This window comes from Rhinolophus hipposideros (genome assembly GCF_964194185.1).
Source record: "Rhinolophus hipposideros genome assembly, chromosome: 6".
Lineage (NCBI taxonomy): Eukaryota > Metazoa > Chordata > Mammalia > Chiroptera > Rhinolophidae > Rhinolophus > Rhinolophus hipposideros.
Window position 1 is genome coordinate 42,964,311 of NC_138052.1, and position 19,034 is coordinate 42,983,344.

The 19,034-nt window shown below is 32.6% G+C and overlaps 1 protein-coding gene across 8 annotated transcripts in view; it reads right to left on the reverse strand.

The window, feature by feature from the left end:
- Positions 1-19,034, reverse strand: part of SCN3A (sodium voltage-gated channel alpha subunit 3) — a 106,817-nt gene that overhangs the window by 27,084 nt on the left and 60,699 nt on the right. For all 8 annotated transcript variants that reach the window (XM_081050887.1, XM_081050885.1, XM_081050886.1 and 5 more), the window contains 5 exons: positions 18,323-18,455; positions 16,717-16,955; positions 8,945-9,118; positions 7,593-7,949; positions 5,336-5,806 (listed from right to left, as the gene is read on the reverse strand). In XM_081050887.1, coding sequence (XP_080907013.1) covers positions 5,336-5,806; positions 7,593-7,949; positions 8,945-9,118; positions 16,717-16,955; positions 18,323-18,455 — 1,374 coding nt within the window. The remainder of the gene's footprint in view (positions 1-5,335; positions 5,807-7,592; positions 7,950-8,944; positions 9,119-16,716; positions 16,956-18,322; positions 18,456-19,034) is intronic.

Genomic DNA, 19,034 nt, shown 5'->3' on the forward strand with positions numbered 1-19,034 from the left:
TCACAAAGAGTGTGACTAAAAAATTATTGCTAAGTAAAAATTACATAAATCACCAGGGACTGTATTTTTTTTACTATTTTTCATTAATAATTTTATTTCTGAATTTGTTGCATTCTATTAATTCTCAGTTGTTCCTAAAGAAGATGAGAGTATGTATAAATTAAACCTAGAGACAACCCCAAACTCTACTTAATCTTTTTCACCAAAAGCCTTGAAAACTGCCAATATTCATGAACTTTTCACTTTTGCTTTGTAATTACCCTCCCAGAATCCTCACTTAGGCTGAGCTTCCAGTAAGCAATGATATCAAAAGGAGAAAATTTAGTCAAGAGAATAAACTAAAGATTTCATTAATCCACAAACCTACAGTAATTTTGGAAGATGCCCTTTACTACTCATGAAACTATAATTAATAATAGTCAAAAGTAGGACATTTTCCTAGTCCCTTTTTTTGTCTGCTCAGTTCTGGGTAGAATATTTAGGGAAAATTAATGCAGATCAGGGGAATTTTTTTTTAAATGGGTACACTGAACCAATTATATAATGATCAAGATGCAATGAAATTTTCCTAACCCATATCGTGATGCTTTCCTTCTTTTAATTACTTTGCAGGTATCACTTACGGTTTTTCAGACACATTACTTAACAACTTCCCTAAACTATATGAAAATCCAAGATATATGGTGCCCAAATGCATACAGACTATGGCCCTTCATATCCAAAAATTTGTGATCTCCCTACTCAGTTTTGTAACAGAGCCTTTCCCCCCAAAAACATGAAAGCAGACATTTCCATCTGGAGTGCATGAGTTGAAAATTGTTTTCACAGGTCTGAATATAATGACCTGAAAATGTAGCACTATCAAAAAACCCTGTGAGGCTCATTTTGGTAATACAATTTATTAATACTTATAAAGGCTGAATCAACAACCAAACTGTTGTGATCTTATTTTAATGAAATAAAAGCAGAGAGAAAAAAAAGAATGCATGCTCTCAAGTTCTTGACTATATGAACTTTACACATTCCTATAATGTTTTAAAATAGATATAAATCCTATGAGCATGCAATTACTGCTTTTAAAAGTCTTAAAAGACGAAACTGGAAAACTCATTAGCAGAATCAGATATGATGTTGGACTGCCCGCCTTGCCTGACCATGCTGTGAGGTGTCACACGACTCAGCAGAGAGCAGCTGGGATGTCTAGCACTTCCTTGCCATGGCAGGGGAAGGAACAGAGCTGAATAGCATGCAGGCCAGTCAAAATTCACTTAGAAAGTGATTGTACATGTACAACTTGCTTGGGTAACCTGGGTAATAGTGGTGGCACGAGCCTCTGGCTGATTAAAAAACACCAGAGCTGCATTCTTGATGTCTCCAGCTTGATTTTACCCCTGTGAGAAGTAAGAAGGGTAAGCGATGAAGGTCACGGTATGATATTGCTAGGTTATGCTTTGGAATTCAACCTCAAATATGATTCTTAAGAGCATTTATCTTATATCCTTCACCTAGGAAGACAATGACATCGTTTAAGAACTAAATTGTCAAAATCCATAGTTATATAAAAAATTCAATAAATCATGATTATGGGAACTTTAAAACTATAAAAATCAACAAAATTCTGTTATATCTTATCACACGATTTGTATAATTCCAAGGTATTCCAAAATAAAAAGATCACTGTTTTGAAATCCATACTTTCAATTCTCTTACATTTTCATGCAAAGCTTTATATTTGTTTCCATACTAGCCTGTTTATGTTAGTGGTCCATATTTATAGATACACATGTGTAAATATATATATGTATAATGTATATAATATATAGAATAACAGCAATTCGTATTTTTATCTCTAAAAACTTCTAGGGATCATTTCATCCCAACTCTGCTACAGCCAGTATTTTATTACTAAAGTGAATGGAAGGAGTAGAGTTTTCAAATACCACCTACCATCTAAATTAATAATTAATTTACTGCCTGTTCTTAAAACAGAAATGTATTGAACAAATTTTGCTTTCTCCCTTCCCTCTTGCCTTCTTTCCTTCTTTCCTTCTTTCCTTCCCCTTCCTTCCTTCCTTCCTTCCTTCCTTCCTTCCTTCCTTCCTTCCTTCCTTCCTTCCTTCCTTCCTACGTATCACTGTGAGAAATTTATCAGAATGCTGGGTTTAGCATGTATGTTTTCTCACTTTGTCAGAAAAGAGAAAATATATCCTGTGCTCACCAAAGCATGGCTCAGTGTTTTGTTTGTTTGTTTGTTTGTTTGTTTTTCTACTTGTGGTAAAAAACTAAGAAGTATAAATCAAAATGTCACTTTATGGATATGTTATTAATATTTTAAATTTATGTGTGTGTGCAATAGCTACTAAAAAAGAATAATAGCTAACATAAATGCACATCTGAAATATGACCTGAGTTCAATGCCAGCAGTTTCAGAAATTTCAGATCAAAACTGAACTTTACTATAATTTATCTAAATTTGCGCTTATAATGTTAGAGCATGGTGATTTTTGCTTTTATTTTAAAAACCGGTGTTCTTTTAATTTTTGTGTGAGCATATATGAGAACTACCCTATTAATTTTTCAGGACTTTTTTGGTACTAATTTTAAAAATCATCAATATAATTTAATTTTACTGCACAAGATAATTTTAAATGCTATCCTAACTTTGTAAAAGTATTTAATTTTATATTTACTTTGATTGATTTTTCCCACTATTGTATTAGTACATTTTAAACAATTTCATTACATTTTGTAATTAGATTCCATGTATTCAAAATTAGCTTGGAAGATGATGGAGTGCTTATTTTAAAAAGTCACCCGATAAGGAATTATTTTTTCCAGATAATAAAATATTTTCTAGGACTTGATATTGTATCTCATTATTCCAAATTTTTTATTTTTTTAGCCATTAAAAAGCTATGACAACAAGGTAGTATCCTTCTAAGTAATCATTTGAAATATCTGTGGACATTACAGAGTTTCTGAAGTATTCCGGAAACCAGCTGTTTGAAGACATTTAATTTCCATGATCTAATGTGATAAAACTGTGATATTAATGTAGCAAAAGTTTATCTACATCTTTGACTTTTCTATCTCTTCTTGATCTCAAGCTAGTCTTGTTGGTAGTCTTCCCTATTTTCTCTTTCTAATTACTTTTTTGGTGAGCTGCTCTATGTTAGAGGAATCAGATAATTATGAAATCTGCATTGTTGAAACAATTTTTAAACCCCGACCTCTCATCCAGGTTCTGGTTCCTAACACTGTCATTTCTACTTCACTGTATCCCAACTGAATTCATCTTCTTCCCACACAAACCTGGTAACCTTTCTAAAAAGGTGATCTCAGACCGTGGCATTGCCATTTTTCCAACTTCCCAGATTCTTTACTAGGTCTGTCAAGTGGACAGTCTCAGTCCCCACACTTATCACCCTAGTCCCGTGTTTCCTCACCTCATGGCTATGAAATGATCGTTAACCACATTCCCCAAGAAAACTCCCTTAACCCTCACTCCAAACTGTTTTACTCATTGATATCAAATGTATTTTCCTAAAACATAGCTTTTTATTGCCTTTCCCCTGCTTCAGAACAGACAAATCGTTCCTTATTGTCTATGCAGCCAATTCAAAACTCTTCGACTTACTTCAAAGACTATACAATCTGAAACTACCTGACTCGTCCAAACAGTTTTCCACTAGCTTCTCAACCAGTACATACTATATTCATGCTGATTGTTGCACTGCCTCATCTTACTACTAAGCTCACTCTAACCTGTCTTTTGTTTAGTGGGTTTCTGTTTTTTGCTTTCTGTTCATATATTTCACCCAGACTTTGAGGTCTGTTATAATTTTATCTCTTCCATTTACCAATTTGCTGTGTTCTTGCTATTCTCAATACCTATAACCTTACATTCAGTCCTGCAGGATTAAAGTTTTCAGTATGTCCCTAATGATATTGTGACTTAGTGATGTTAAACTTCTTCAAATATGTTGAGATTTTGAGATGTTGAGATTTCCCTGAAGCGGGTCATGTTATGGAGCTCCCCTTTAACTCCTCCTTACATTTAGTGTCCAGCCAAGTTCACAAAAAGTGCCTAATAAATGTTTGTTAATCAATTTGTGTTTCTTATTAAATAAATCTATATCATCAGGTGATGGAACATAAAATTGGAATTCTTATTTTTCCAGAATGAGCAACATATAGATTATAATTGAACTCACTACGCAGACTTGGAGTGGAATTAAGAGAAAGACTCTTATACCTCACTTTGAAATATTTTTCAAAATATTTTTACATTTAGTATTATACCTCAGCAGCTCTGAAATACCTGCAAGAAAGGGATCAGGAGGCTATGAGTGGTGACATTGTCAACTCTTGTTACTTATACAAATTCTGTTCTTACTGTTATTAAAAAGGGTTCCAAAATATGCTCACAAAATCAGACATCGTTAGTCTGATTCCTATGGTGTCAGTATTACACCCTGAATCTAAAACTCTATGAATCTTTTATAACTCCATGCTTGACTTATTTCCTATTGCTATATTAGAAATCCATAAATAGTAATAGGAAAAATTCAATCCTATTCTTCACAACACAGAATTGCAGAATTAACACCATCAAGCTACTATTATGGGATCCGATGAATTCTAATCATACAGTAGGAATAATTTCCTTCTTTTCTTTTAAACAACTAGTAATATGACAGAGCAGCTTTTCAGTCTATGGTTTAACTGTAATCCTCAAGTGGAGCTTTTCTAAGTAGTTCTTACTATTTTCAAGTTCATATTTTCAAGTTCATTATAGATTTGCTCATTCTTGACTGGGCAAAATATAATCAGTGGTACTTGAACTTTCCTAATATGTGTAACACTTTCATAAATGAATAACATTCTATCATAGTCAATAAAACTTTCAGAGGTGAACAAAAACTGCAAAACTTTCATATTAAAGCAAACCGTAGCAAAAGCTAATATAGAAAGTAAGGAGGTGACACTTAACACAATATCAATAAAATATGGTTCATTAATGTTTCTAAAGAGCATAAGGTAGTATAGAATGGAATGTATTAAATAACATCTCTTTTTTGGAAGGGCATACTTTTTTTTAAGACTTTCAAACTATCAAGTTGAATATACTAATTATTCAAAATGAAGGTTTCCAGTGGAAAGTTGGAATTTCTATGAATGAATTTCCCAGTAAAGAACATCTCATACTTTTCTAACATTACAATATATATGATTTTCAATATACTTTTAAACAATATAAACACAATGAAATACTCAATAACTATGTTGCATGGATATTATAGGAAATACAACAAAAAGTTGAAAACATTCTTACCTCCTTGCTTTCTTCTAGTTCTGACTCACTACTGAACTCTTCAGTATTTAAGTTTTCAAAATCAGACTCTCCAACAGCAATTGGCACTGTTACAGTGAGACTTGGGTTGTTTATGAATGACATATAATCGTTTTCATCAATTACATATTTTTCGACACTGCTTCCAGTACCTAAACCACTGGTGGTTCCATTTCCATCTTTAAGATAATTTAGCTCTTTGCTTATTTCAATTCCAGTATTATTGGACAAGCAGCTGTCTATCTTTATGCCCTCTTGTATTTCAATAACCTTTGGCTTTCTCAGAAAGGTTTTTCGGAAACACTCCCGTATCTTATTCTTTATGTAATCGATTCCTTTTTGCATCCTTCCTATTGCAATCTGGAGATTGTTCATTTCATTATCATCGTCAGTAGCAGCAAGATTGTCTGAGCTAAATGAACTCAATAATAAGGCCAGAAAGAGGTTCAGAACCTAAACGAAAAAATGAAAATTTGCTACATTAATATTGAAGTATACATAAATACAATAGTTTAAACAGGAAGCATGTAGATCTTTGCTAAAATTAATTCATCACATGCTTCTTGAATGCTTACTGTATTTCAGACACCATGTCTTAACTACACACTATTTACAGAACCTGATATCTTTTACCTGCTGTAAGGGTAGAATGATAAAACAAGTGTCTTCTGTTTCCTACTGAAAACAATGGGAAACCAGAGCCTCTAAGATCTAAATAGTATCTACTAAGGGTTGCCAGTGAAAGAACAAATCCCATTTTTATGGTTTTGGCCAGTAAGAAAAAAAAATAGATATTTTAATTTTAGTCATTTTATCAGTTTGTCTAGGGAATGTCTAGCTTTGTGTGTAATTAATTAATTAATTGAATAGCTTAGTAATATTCGTTAAAACAATATACTTGAAATATAAATTATGTTGTCCAATGGTCACAAACTCCTATAAGAACAGAAATTTCTAAATCCAAATTATATAACACATTTCTCACCGACATGCATTGAAATTTTTGTGTCCAAATAGTTTAGCAGATGGAGAAAAATCTAAAATTATTCCAAGGATAGGCTAGACCCACATAATGTAAATTACTTTTCTCTTTCCTTTTTTTGTGCAGAAAATGTGAGTAAATCTTAAATCTTGGAGTATCATTGGGAAACATGGGTGAAATTACCTAACTAACTGATAAAATATGACTAATGCAGGAATAATTACATAGCTGATATAAAATAAAATTTGTTTATAGGAATATTTTTAGCTTGACATGTAGTTACTGAATTTTAAAAACTGTTACATGGTAGGAAGACACATGCAAAGCAAGAACCCCAGTGTGTTTCATTTCTCTATCAGATTTTGTTCAGAATCTAGAGCTTCCTAATTTTCTATTCTGAAAAAAATTGCCTGTTCGCTGGTATCCCACAGAATTCTTTTAAGCAATCTCACTTGAAATGTACCTCTCAAAGGAAAATGTAGTGTGATACATAAGGAATGCTTTGTCTGTACATGACTGAGAAGTTTTAAACATTTAAATGCAAACATACAAATTATGCTTTGACAGTGGTGCTTTTCAGTCAGTTAGAAGAGGTTTTTAAAATCTGGTCAATGTCTGTATGTATGACTAATTTAAACTATAATAATTTATTTTCCTTTAAGAAAAAAATTCGGGGAAGCATATATTTAGTTCCTTTCCAAATCATTTCGATAATTAAAATACATAACTAAAATGTAAAGCTCTATTTCATCAAAATTTGGTAATATGCAACTTATGTCTTTGAGTAAGTAAACAGTATGGACTATGAATGTATAAAGAGCAATTTCAATATAGAATAGATTGTTGTATTTTTAGATTTACTAGAGATCATTGTCTTATCAAGATAACATTGGGATAAAAATAATTTAGGCTATTACAATATTAAGATTAAGTTAGTCTTGATGATCAATAAAACATTTCATTGAATAAAAAAAGTAAAAAAAAGACCCACTAATGCTTTTGCTCCTAACTTTTCAGATAGACCTCATTTAATCCTCACATCAACCATAAAATTTCAGTTTTGTTATTTCAGTTTCATAGTATGGGAACTTGAGCCTCAGAAAAGTTAAGTAACTCGCCCATGCACTCAGGGTTGGTACGGGGATTTGAGTCTGCATCACTGATGATAAACCAGAGACACATCTACTGGGTCAGGCTACCTTCCTAGGTACTATGTGAACTTGTTCTTAATTAGAAGCACTTGTAACACATACATACCACCAGGTTTCCAATGACCATGACCAACATAAATACAATAAGGCACATGGTTTGGCCGGCGACCTCCATGCAGTCCCACATGGTCTCTATCCACTCTCCACACAGCACGCGGAACACAATCAGGAAGGAGTGGAAGAAGTCATTCATGTGCCAGCGTGGAAGTTCACAGTCACTGGAGATCTTGCAGACACATTCTTTGTAGCTCTTACCAAACAGCTGCATGCCGACCACGGCAAAAATGAAGACAATGATGGCCAACACCAAGGTGAGGTTACCCAGAGCCCCCACTGAATTACCAATGATCTTAATCAGCATATTCAGGGTAGGCCAAGATTTTGCCAACTTGAAAACTCGAAGCTGCAATCAAGTGAAAATATACTCTTAGTAGAAATCACAATATAATATGGAAGTAAGTTAGACATAGTTTTATTAGTATGCCATATTGTAGACCTGCCTCTGAGGGATATAAAAACTCAAACCATACTAAACAAACTCAAATCCAGAAAAAAAAGTGTTAATAATATTGGAATTGTAAATCAAATTGTAATATCATTTAAATGCAAAAAATTGAAAAGAAATATTTTCGAGGTGATGAATAAAACATTTCTGATTCATCAATAGATATATCTATGAAAACGAGTTAATATTTTGTTAGAGACATTGTAAATTTAGCAAATTAATATCCTCAAGCTACAGTTTAGAGAGTTAAGAAGAAATATGAAAAGCATGAGTTATATATTACAAATGCACATTTATAAAATAAAAGTAAAATAAACTAATTTGATAAACTTACAGAAGGCTTCCTTTCAATTTGAAAAAAAAATACACATTTTACTTAATTTCCAATAAAATTTTGTATATTTTTCAATAATTTTGTTTTACTAAATTCAAAAAAGTTTGTTATACCATTGTTTAAAGTGCAAATGATATCAAATATTTTCCCACATGTTTGTTTAAAGTCGCTCCCACTAATATAAGTTGATAAAAAGCTAAGATTAATTGGGGCCTAAAGTTTTTATTTGCATTTCTTTACAGACTTTAAAGCTTTAAACTTTTTTAAAGCAAAAAAAAAATTTAATGAATTTAAAACAATTTTTGAAGCACATAGTGTTTTTAAATGTGCCCCACATAGCTAACCATTATGAAGAGTTTCAACCATTTTTATCATTCTTAGAAAATAGTCACACTTAGCTTTAAAGAGAACATTTATATATTTTCTTAGAATACCACACATATTAGTGTAAATTGAAAATATCAATGAAAGTAAATAACTGTAGAAATACATATTGATTCACTTTCAAAATAAATGTTCTGTTAATGAAAGACAAAATATAAACAGTCTATGCAGATACCAGTCTGAATGATCTCAGTACAGACAATCCCTCCACATTTGACAGGCCAAGCTCCATCAAACTGAGACTGACAATAATTCCATCAAAGATATTCCAACCCTCTTGGAAATAATAATATGGATCCATGGCAATGATCTTGAGAACCATTTCTGCTGTGAAAATCCCAGTGAAGACCTAAAGTGAGGAATTGATGAAGTTTAGCATTTTGTTTTAGGGGAATATTTTAAGTAGATTTGTTTTATTTAATGAATCTGTTAGATTTCCAGGAAAATGCTAATTTTAAGAACATTTGATGGTCCACATTTTAAATTTGATACTAAATAATAGCTACTGAATATCAATGAAATATCAGTTACCCTTTTTGGTACACTGTGCTTCTACCATAATCACAATATTTTTTTTGGAGTACTATTGCGTTAGGAACAAATCTGTGTTATTGAAAGTAATATAAACATTACTTTAAATTTGATAGAAACCATATTTTGTTCTCGATTTTTTAAAGGGACATCATCATATTTCTATGATTTTATAAACATTCCTGAAAGAAGAATGAGTTTGCCACAAATGTTTTATAATAATGATCTCTGGATGCATGCCTCAGAATTAAGGTTAATGGATTAATAGAGCAAAGAACTGCAGATTTAATTAAAAGCAGCAGGAGAACATCCTCAGTATGCATACATCCATAATTAAGAATAACAAATTATTTGACTGGTTGAATGAGTATCTATTTCCCAATAGAAAGAAAAACAATGGCATAAACTCAAAATTTGTTTTTTAACTTAAAACCACAGGCTAAGAGACCCAAAGACATGAAGAGTTATGAAATTACTCTTGCAAAAAAAAAATATATATATATACATTTTAAAGCAATTCTTTTAATGAGCTGCAAGTAAAAGCTTCGTGTCATGACTATAAAGTCAAGCTTACCGTTTACAAGGTAAATCAGCCTTTACTTTGGAGAAACTCTATCAAGTCACAGTATCAAAATTATTTGGTTTCCTAAAACATCATATTAACATATCTTAATGCACTCTTACTAATATGTAATTGCAGCTAACATCTCATTTTCCAAGTCATAGAAAGACCTAAGGGAAATACCCATCCAGAAAAAAAAAACACACAAAAAAACAACGAAAAACAAACAAAACCTTCAGTTCATCATTTATTCACTCAAATGAAAATAAAATGTATTTTAAGCAAGTCTATCCACGAAAATCCAGATATATGGTGGCATGCACATTGAAAAATTATGTTTTCATTTTATGCATTGACTCACCATGGGATTTTCCCCCCTGGTGAATATAAAATATGTTTTTATTTATACAAATTTTATTTCTTATATAAAGTTTCAGAAGCAGCTACTATTTAAAATAGGCAGCCTAATTATAGAAATATATTAGTTAAACTATGCAGGTAAGAGTTAGAAACTATCCACATAAATGATCTATAAATATCTCTTCCTACCGAAAATCATAAGGCGATCTTTTCAGCTCTTCTGAAGTGACTGGAAGATATCTTTCATTCTAAAAGCATATATCTTAAACTTACATTCTTTCATCTAAAATTTTATCCCAACGTGACACTTCTCTTTAAAAATAACATTTTAATTACCATTTGCAATTTAAAATCACAGCTCTTTGTATCTTTCAGTGTCTTCAATTTAAGTCCTAAAAATCACTAGGACTGCTTTTGGTATATTTTAATCTAGGTTTAGCATTGTCAGTGAGTAAGAATTTTTAGGGGGGCGGCCAGTTAGCTCAATTGGTTAGAGCACCGTGCTCTTAACAGCAAGGTTGCTGGTCCCCACATGGGCCAGTGTGAGCTGCGCCCTCCACAACTAGATTGAAACAACTACTTGACTTGGAGCTAATGGGTGTGTGAAAAAACACACTTAAATAAACAAAAGTTTTAAAAAAATAATTTTTAGAAGTCTTTCCCATTCTTGCTAAGGTCAACCAAGCATACTGATTGTGATACCTACATTTACATAATTTTAAAACTCCATTAAAAAATGCTAACAACAGAAAGAACTGGCAACCTCTGGATATGGACAGGAATTATATATATATATATATATATATATATATGTATGTATGTATATATATATGTATGTATGTATATATATGTATGTATGTGTATATATATATATATATATATATATATATATATAAAATATTACCCCCAAAATAATACGTAACCGGACCATCAGCTCTAATGCATCTTTTCGAACAAAAATTAATATAACACCTAGCATTGTATTATACCCAGTCTTATGTTATATTACATAAGACAGGGTCTTATATTAATTTTTGCTCCAAAAGACACATTAGAATTGATGGTTCAGCTAGGTCTTATTTTTCGGAAAACATGGTGAGTGTGTGTATGTTTTATAAACACACATTCATCTGCTTTTGAATTTTCTGTATCACAAATAATTTTCAAGACCCAGACAATTAATAAAAAAGATGTAGAATGTTTATTGTTTGAACTCAGCCTAGTTATAACTTGTCTTCTGCAGAAGCTTTTTATCTTTTGAAACTGGTTTATATGATCCTGTAGCCATTTATTCTTTCATATAAAAAATTGCTGGGCACCTAATAAATGGTAGATACTGTGCTAGCTTTGAAAATACAATAGTATTTAAGATATACAAATCTGAAATTGCATAAACATAACTCATTTAGGCTGATATATTTTTTATGGACAATGAATTATTAGGTTTCCTAAACCGGCTTCTATAATGAGGAGATAAGTTCAGTGATAAGTTTCTAATATATGCTATGTGATGGATATGATAACTAATCAAAATGTAATTGCTAAAGGTTGGGATGAGAATCAGCTTGTGAGTCTCGACCAAGAGTAAAAGAAATCTGAGGCATTTGGAGTTCTTTGAGGGGGGGTGACAGAGTTTGGGGTGATCAAATGTTAGGAGTTAAGGCCTCAGTTCAGGGATGGGAAGGTTAAATAAGTTGTATACTATTGAGTATTTACCTAGACAGAGAGGAAGTTCTGTTGATACACATTAAAAAGATAGAAATGTTCCTTCTAAAAGCTGAAGTTTGCTCTGCAGAACCTTTGCTTGCTCAGACTGATGTTCCATTCCTTTGTAGTGAATTTGATTTAGCCATTTGCTCCATTACTGCTAGCCTCTGTTTTAATGCTTATAGTTTTATTATCCCCATGCCTTTTGGATATGCATGATTAAATATTTGTTGTTGTTAATTCGTTTTCAATAAAATTGAAATACAGTTAAGGAAAAGTGGTGGCAAATAATTTGACATTTGTGATTTTCATTTCCCTTATCTGTCAAGGGAGGATATTTATTGAAATGATTTATCAGATCTTTGTCTAAACTTCTTGGACTTCTATCAGTATTAGCTTAGCAAATTTTATTCAGAAATTGGTGTACACATGATTATTGTCATACAAGAAAGAGCCTCATTAGACGTTGTTAGTTTGGAGATGACAAGGCATTATTATACTACACCAGGTAAAGAGTTAGGTGGCAAAGTTGCACTCCTTGGATGTGAGAGGCCTCCCAGGTGAATTCTAGGATTTGGCTCCCAAATGTTTTATCTTTAAATAAATAAGTCATTATTTTTCCTTCAAAGAGTTATCATATCCCTTTCCTGAAATTTAAAATTAATGTCCTACATCACTCCACTTAATTAAAATAATTTTGCTAATTGTATTTCTTTGGGTTTTTATTTCCAAATTGCCTGTAAAATCCTTAGAACAGGTACCATGCTGAGTTCCCTTCTGGAGGTAGCAGAATAAGGACAGATGATGCACTCTTAAGCACTGGTATAATGAGCATTATAGAAAGAAAAGAAACCAGTTGTAGGAGTTATACATCTTTGTCTATATTCCATGAAGAAAAAGTTATGTTATTTGGAAATGACTGTGTGATAAAGAAGTTGTCTAACCTACTATGACCGATGGGAGGATTTCTTGCTTAGAGAATCCCTAAGGTGGGTGCATGGACTTTATAATTGTCACAATAAAATAAAAAACAAAAACAAAACAGATCATCTTAGAGAAACTTAATAGATATTTGAGGTCTCTTGATAGTCAAATTTAATCAATCCATTCAACAGAGATGTGATGAAAGTTTTATATGCTCCAGAAACAGGATGCAAAAGGGACACATCGATCTAAGTAAAGACTCAAAATTATGCAATTCTGTTATGGGTCATTCTTTTCTTATCAATTCAACCAAAACCTCTTGTGTCCGTATTTATAAGGCAGTATGCTGTCATTTGAGCAGTAAAAAGTAATCCATAGAAATTCTAAATTTATTTTAATGAGCAAACTATAAACTCCCCACAAAATATGAATGCAACCATCCAAGGTGTGTAATATATCCCAAAGTCAGCTAAGTATCCCTGATATAAGGAGTATTCTATCATCTTTCTATCTATCTATCTATCTATCTATCTATCTATCTATCTATCTATCTATCTAATCTATGAAATATGTTATTTTTATATTTAATATTATGTATATTTGAAACACATTGTTTTTTCATATGTAAACATTTATTATAAAGTTTTTATTAGTATCAAATATGATATGTGAGACATAAACTATAAAATGCTTTATGGATATAAGATAATAATAATAATAATAATAATAAAAAGAGCCATCAGCCAATAGAGATAGTCAGTTTTCACATTCTCCTATTCTTATTGTAGGAATAGTTCATTCAAATCTGTTCCATTATCTACGCTCTCCATCTTGATGCGCTTTCTTTCCTTAGCACTAATCTCAATTTAACGGTGGTTCTACCAGTCATTAGTCTTCCACCTCACTTCCCTACCTCCTTATCTTCGTTGCTACTCATAACTTTATAGACTTTTAGAACTGGCTGGGGGGGGCATCAAATATTGTCTAATCCAAACATTGTACTCATGAGAAAACAGACCAAAAGATCTATGTGACTTTTTTCGGACCACACCGATATTTAGCTTAGACACTTGAACTTAGACCCAGATTTAAGCTTTAGTCTAGTGCTTTTCCATTTCATTATCCTATAACCCAACCTCTCTTATCCTGTGCTTCCATACTCAATTGCTTGAACATTGGAATTCTATAAAACTTCAATTTCCTGCTTCAGTCGGGCGAATTTCCAAAACATCTTCCTTCATTTGTTCAACTTCCCTAACACTCCAATATCCTGGGGAAAATACAAGAGCTAGAGCAAAACTATTTCCCATCAGTATTTCAAAGAAAGGTTAATAGCATATATAAGAGGAAGGAAATTATTTATTGAGCACATGCTAGATGCCAGGCATAGTGCTAAGTGTTTTCACATTACCTCATTCAACCTTCACAACAACTCTGGGAGATGGGTATTATTGTGTCCGTTTCAGTAATAGAAAACAAAGACTCAGATGTTTTATCAGAATTGTCCAGATGCTACATTATTAGTAAGCATTGGTAATGAGGTCAAACCCAGTTGCAACTGCCTCCAAAGCCCATATTCTTTAATAAAACATAGCCCCCTTTGGGGGGAAACAGCCCTTTTGGATAGGAAACAATGAGTTCGTAATTTATTGAACAACAACCGTGTAAACACTGTTGGAGATACAAAAGAAAAATGGGATGTGACCTTAGCCACCAAATAATTTATAATGGACTTGAAAATCAAGAATTATAACACAACATGGAAGTGTTTAATATTCAACCAAGTTTTATTACAAATCCATTTGGAGTTAAAAGAGTGTTCAATTGGAAGAGTATCATAATTAGAGGTGATAGGGCTGGAGTTGAATCTTGGAAAACATGAAGAATTAAGATGAGGTGAGTTAGAATATTCTAAATGTGAATGTAGAGCACAGTGAAATATTTTCTCATAGGTAAACATATAAACATTTGTGTGGTGTTTATGTGGTACAGTGATAAGGCTGTTCTGATGGGGCTGATGGTAGCTAATTAGGAAACAATGGACAATAAGATAGTATAAGAAGGATAGGATCAGATAGGGTAGGGGGAGTCTTGAAAACCAGATAAGAGTGTTGAACCACAAATATAGACAATAGACACTTTATCAAGGTCAAATAATATTGAGTGCCGAAATTGGTGTACATATGACTATTATTGCACAAGAGCCTCATTAGAAGGATACCAAAAATATTATTTTAATAGTAGTTATAGGATTAAAAAAAAGAGATACCTTGAAAGAAGAAGTAATGGTCTTCATACCCAGTTATATTAAGAAAGAAGGGAGAAGTAAGTCAAGCTAGCTATAAAACTCCTATGAAGATAGGATTCTTTGAAGCTGGAAAGCCACTAGTAGAGGTAACACAAAAATGAAGTGAGATTGTTAGGACTTTCAATAGACTGTGGGAAAGATGATCTTTTAACTCTCATATACTATGTTTAAAGTTGTCCTTGAGCAGTGATCTATAACAGTTGGAAACACAGGACTGGGACACAGCTTATTTCACAAGAGTGGATAATCATTAGAGTTGTCAAGTACATAAAAACATTGAGCCAAAAACAGAGCTGTAAGAGGCATAAGAAGAGAAGTTCAGAAAAGGAGGCAGAGTTGGACTAATTGGAAAGATCAATGAATAATCAGAACAAAAATCAATATCACAGGTGCCAAAGATGAAGATCTTAAGAATCTGGTAGGGTTCTATTGAATCAAATAATGCAATGAAATTGAGGCCAGTTATTGGGGTAGAGGTTTACGCAATTTTCTGCCGAGTATTCTCTTTCCCCTTCTGTTGGCGATTGCTCCTCCACCTGTATGATTCCTTAAGACTGCCATGTTTTCATCTGACTCCACTCTCTGCCAAGGCTGATTTAGCTAGAGGTGAGCATCTAACTCAAGCTATGCCAAGTAGAGTCCTCTTATCATGAGAGTCTTTGAACTGGAATTTAAAAAGAGATCTAGTCTTTTTTAAGTGCAAAAGTTACAGGACGTAAAACCAGTGAACTATGGCTGAGCATGTTTCCTGTCCTAGAGACGAAAGATGCAGCGAACATTTGGGTTATACCCAGGCCCTTGGTTAAAACAATTTCCTGGAGCCTAACTACAAAATTACCCTTTATATGGTTTGGTAGTTTGTTTTCTCTTTCCTTTCCACAATTCAGTATTTTTCTTCCCCCCTCTTAAGCTAGCTTGAGTTTGTTTCTGTCTTGTGCCAAAAAGGAAGGTCTTGATTAATATAAATCCTTTTCTTACTTGTTCATCCATTTCAATCTCTTCATATAATTTAGGAGGAAATGTATATGCAAGCATACACATACACAGATGCCTGCTCAAGTAATTTGAACCAAAAGTATGGCTAAATTACAAATGCATTTTTACTATTCCATCTATGTGTAATACTACTACTAAAGCATTTTGTTAGGTAATTCAGTTTGAAGCAACTATGCCTTCTTTGGTATAGAATTTGTCCTGTGTATTCCTTTCAATGGACATGATGTCTTCAGAGGCTGTGTATGTTTTTTGGAGCCAGATTTAGATCTCATGTTTTCTCTGGATCTATATTTCCAGCAAGAATGATAGTAAAAATTTAAATAAGTTTGCAACTGGTAAGACACCATTATCAATCAATATGGACATTAAACACTCAGCATTAATACTAGTTGAATTTTAGACCTTATTGCTGAGATTCCCTGTAATATTCCTTGAGGTGTTTTTTCCTGTGAAGAAAGAAGATATAATTTTTGTTTCAACACAGCACAAATGTATTTCTTTTTTTGTCTGTCTCCCTCACTCGTACCCAAGGAAATAAGTAAACTTCAAATGAACTTACCAGGTTTCCTACTGTCAACACTCTACTGAATTGACCAGTCATTGGATAATGTTCCATGGCCATAAAGAGGGTATTTAAGACAATGCAAATAGTAATGGCAAGATCAACAAATGGATCCATAACAATTAAATTGACAAGATGCTTCACTTTTAACCATGCATCACAGCAGTCCCAGATCAAGAACACATTGGCAAATCTATACCAGCATGGTGGACATTTCTGTCTAGATTCTTCAAGTTCTGGGGAAACAATAAAGAGGAAGAGTAGTAAATAACACTAAAAATTAATTATTGTTGCTATAGATTATACATTATTTGATAAAATTGATGTGTCTACTTGGGGATGGAAGTTTATATAACTTAGCTTAAACATGAGAAGACAATCTCATTAAATATTTTCGTAAAATGTTCATTAAAAATGTCACGTAAATAGACTTTATTTCTCCTTTAATTAAATACAGAAAATAATCACTTTGAATTTAATATTTTGCTTCAAACTAACTTCATTACCTAATAACTTAGGTAATAGTTGATTAAATTGCTATATTCTCTTGTATCAAAACAAGTTTTATATCAGCTTTACAGGACTATTAAATGTATCAAACAATTATTCTTTCTTTGAAAGTACCTTTTTAAGAACATCATCTAAAGCTGTGATCCTTATTAGTATGTGTGACTCATCTCTCATCTCATTGTCTCCACATAAGCATTGATCTTGCACACAATGAGAATATCATATGTCCATCTTTTTAGTATAGATTCAGACCCAAACTTACTTCCATTAGTCATATTTCTCGTATCTTTCAGAATTTTAGCCTAATATATAAACAGTTACTTATTAATTTTAATGGGTAAAACCTGTTATAATTATGTGACTGTTCAGATATCCAATACATCAACAGAGCAAGATACAAAATGTAATTGGTATTTTTTGAAGAACATAAGAACATATGTTAGATATGACATATAATTGACTTATAAAGTTGCAGTGCTAATGTAACATCCCTCTTCAAGAAGTGGGGACTTATTTAATGAATGAACAATGGAGTAATAGTTGCTGCCCATTCCCGTGTGCCAAAATTAACAAGCATTGTGTCAGCCCTCCTTTGAAGGAATGTAATGGGTTCTGTGTATATGGAAGATGGAGGAGAGATCTTTTTTTAGGGTCCCTATTGAAGCAGAGCACAGGTTTTGATTCGTCTAACTCATTTATATGCCTCCCCAGACCCCACCACCTTGCTTAGAAAACAGACTAAAGGTTGAAAGAGATGTTTCCTTGTGCTTCTATATACCAAAATTTAAAAAGGGAAGTGTTCCCTCTAATTGCTTAAGGATAATGTAACATAAGGATAAATTCTCACTGATAGGATACCAAATGATGAAATATCATTCTGCAGACAAGAAAAGGACCCAAGTAAAAAAAGAAATAAGGACACCATTAGTTTTATAATCGGTGTGGACATAATGTATTTCATATATCATCTACTTAGGTCTATAACACAGTTCTGATCCTGGGTAATTGACTGAGGCAATTCTATGAGAAGAAGGTATAGATCCACAAAGCATACAATCATAGAAAGCTGCCTATTCCGTGGCCTCCTTCTTACCCTCCATTGTGTTGGTCAGTTTGCTGGCTATGCTCATGGCTCTTTGCCTTCCAGAGGAATCCTCCAGCATCTCCATTGAAATCTGATAAGAACTTAGCCTTCTCTTTCTGACCTCCGTTTCTGTGGTGGTGCCCTGCAAACCAAATACTGATGGCTCAAACCACCCTTTTCAATGAATAATACAACACCACATAGCATTTCTTTGGAAAATCATGCTACATGCAATTTTTTCCAAGTGACAGTTTTTTAAATAATAATATTTATTGATTTTTAAGTTATAAATAATTTTTTTTTAAATATCACAGGTAATACCCCTTACCAAGAATTAACCAGTTAGATGCAATCAAATAGGGCAATTATATTGCAGAAATATTTTAAATAACCTGCCGGAATTTTCAGGGAAAATTTTCATAAGCATGCTAATGTCATATATTGTTTCATTTTTCTCAAATACAAATCATTTTTCAGCTTATTTCAATGATTACTAATCAAATCAATATTCCCCCAAAACAGATAATAGGATTATATAGTCCCAAGGCTGAATTATTTTCTTTGAGGCTATTTTGACAATATTGACATATATGGGCCAATTTTTCCATGCACAAACACAGATGTACAATGAAATGTGTGTGCTTTCCTGATATTTTGAAAATTATTTCTATATGCCATCCTATAAGAAATCAAAACATTTTAGAGTCATTTTAATAGACAT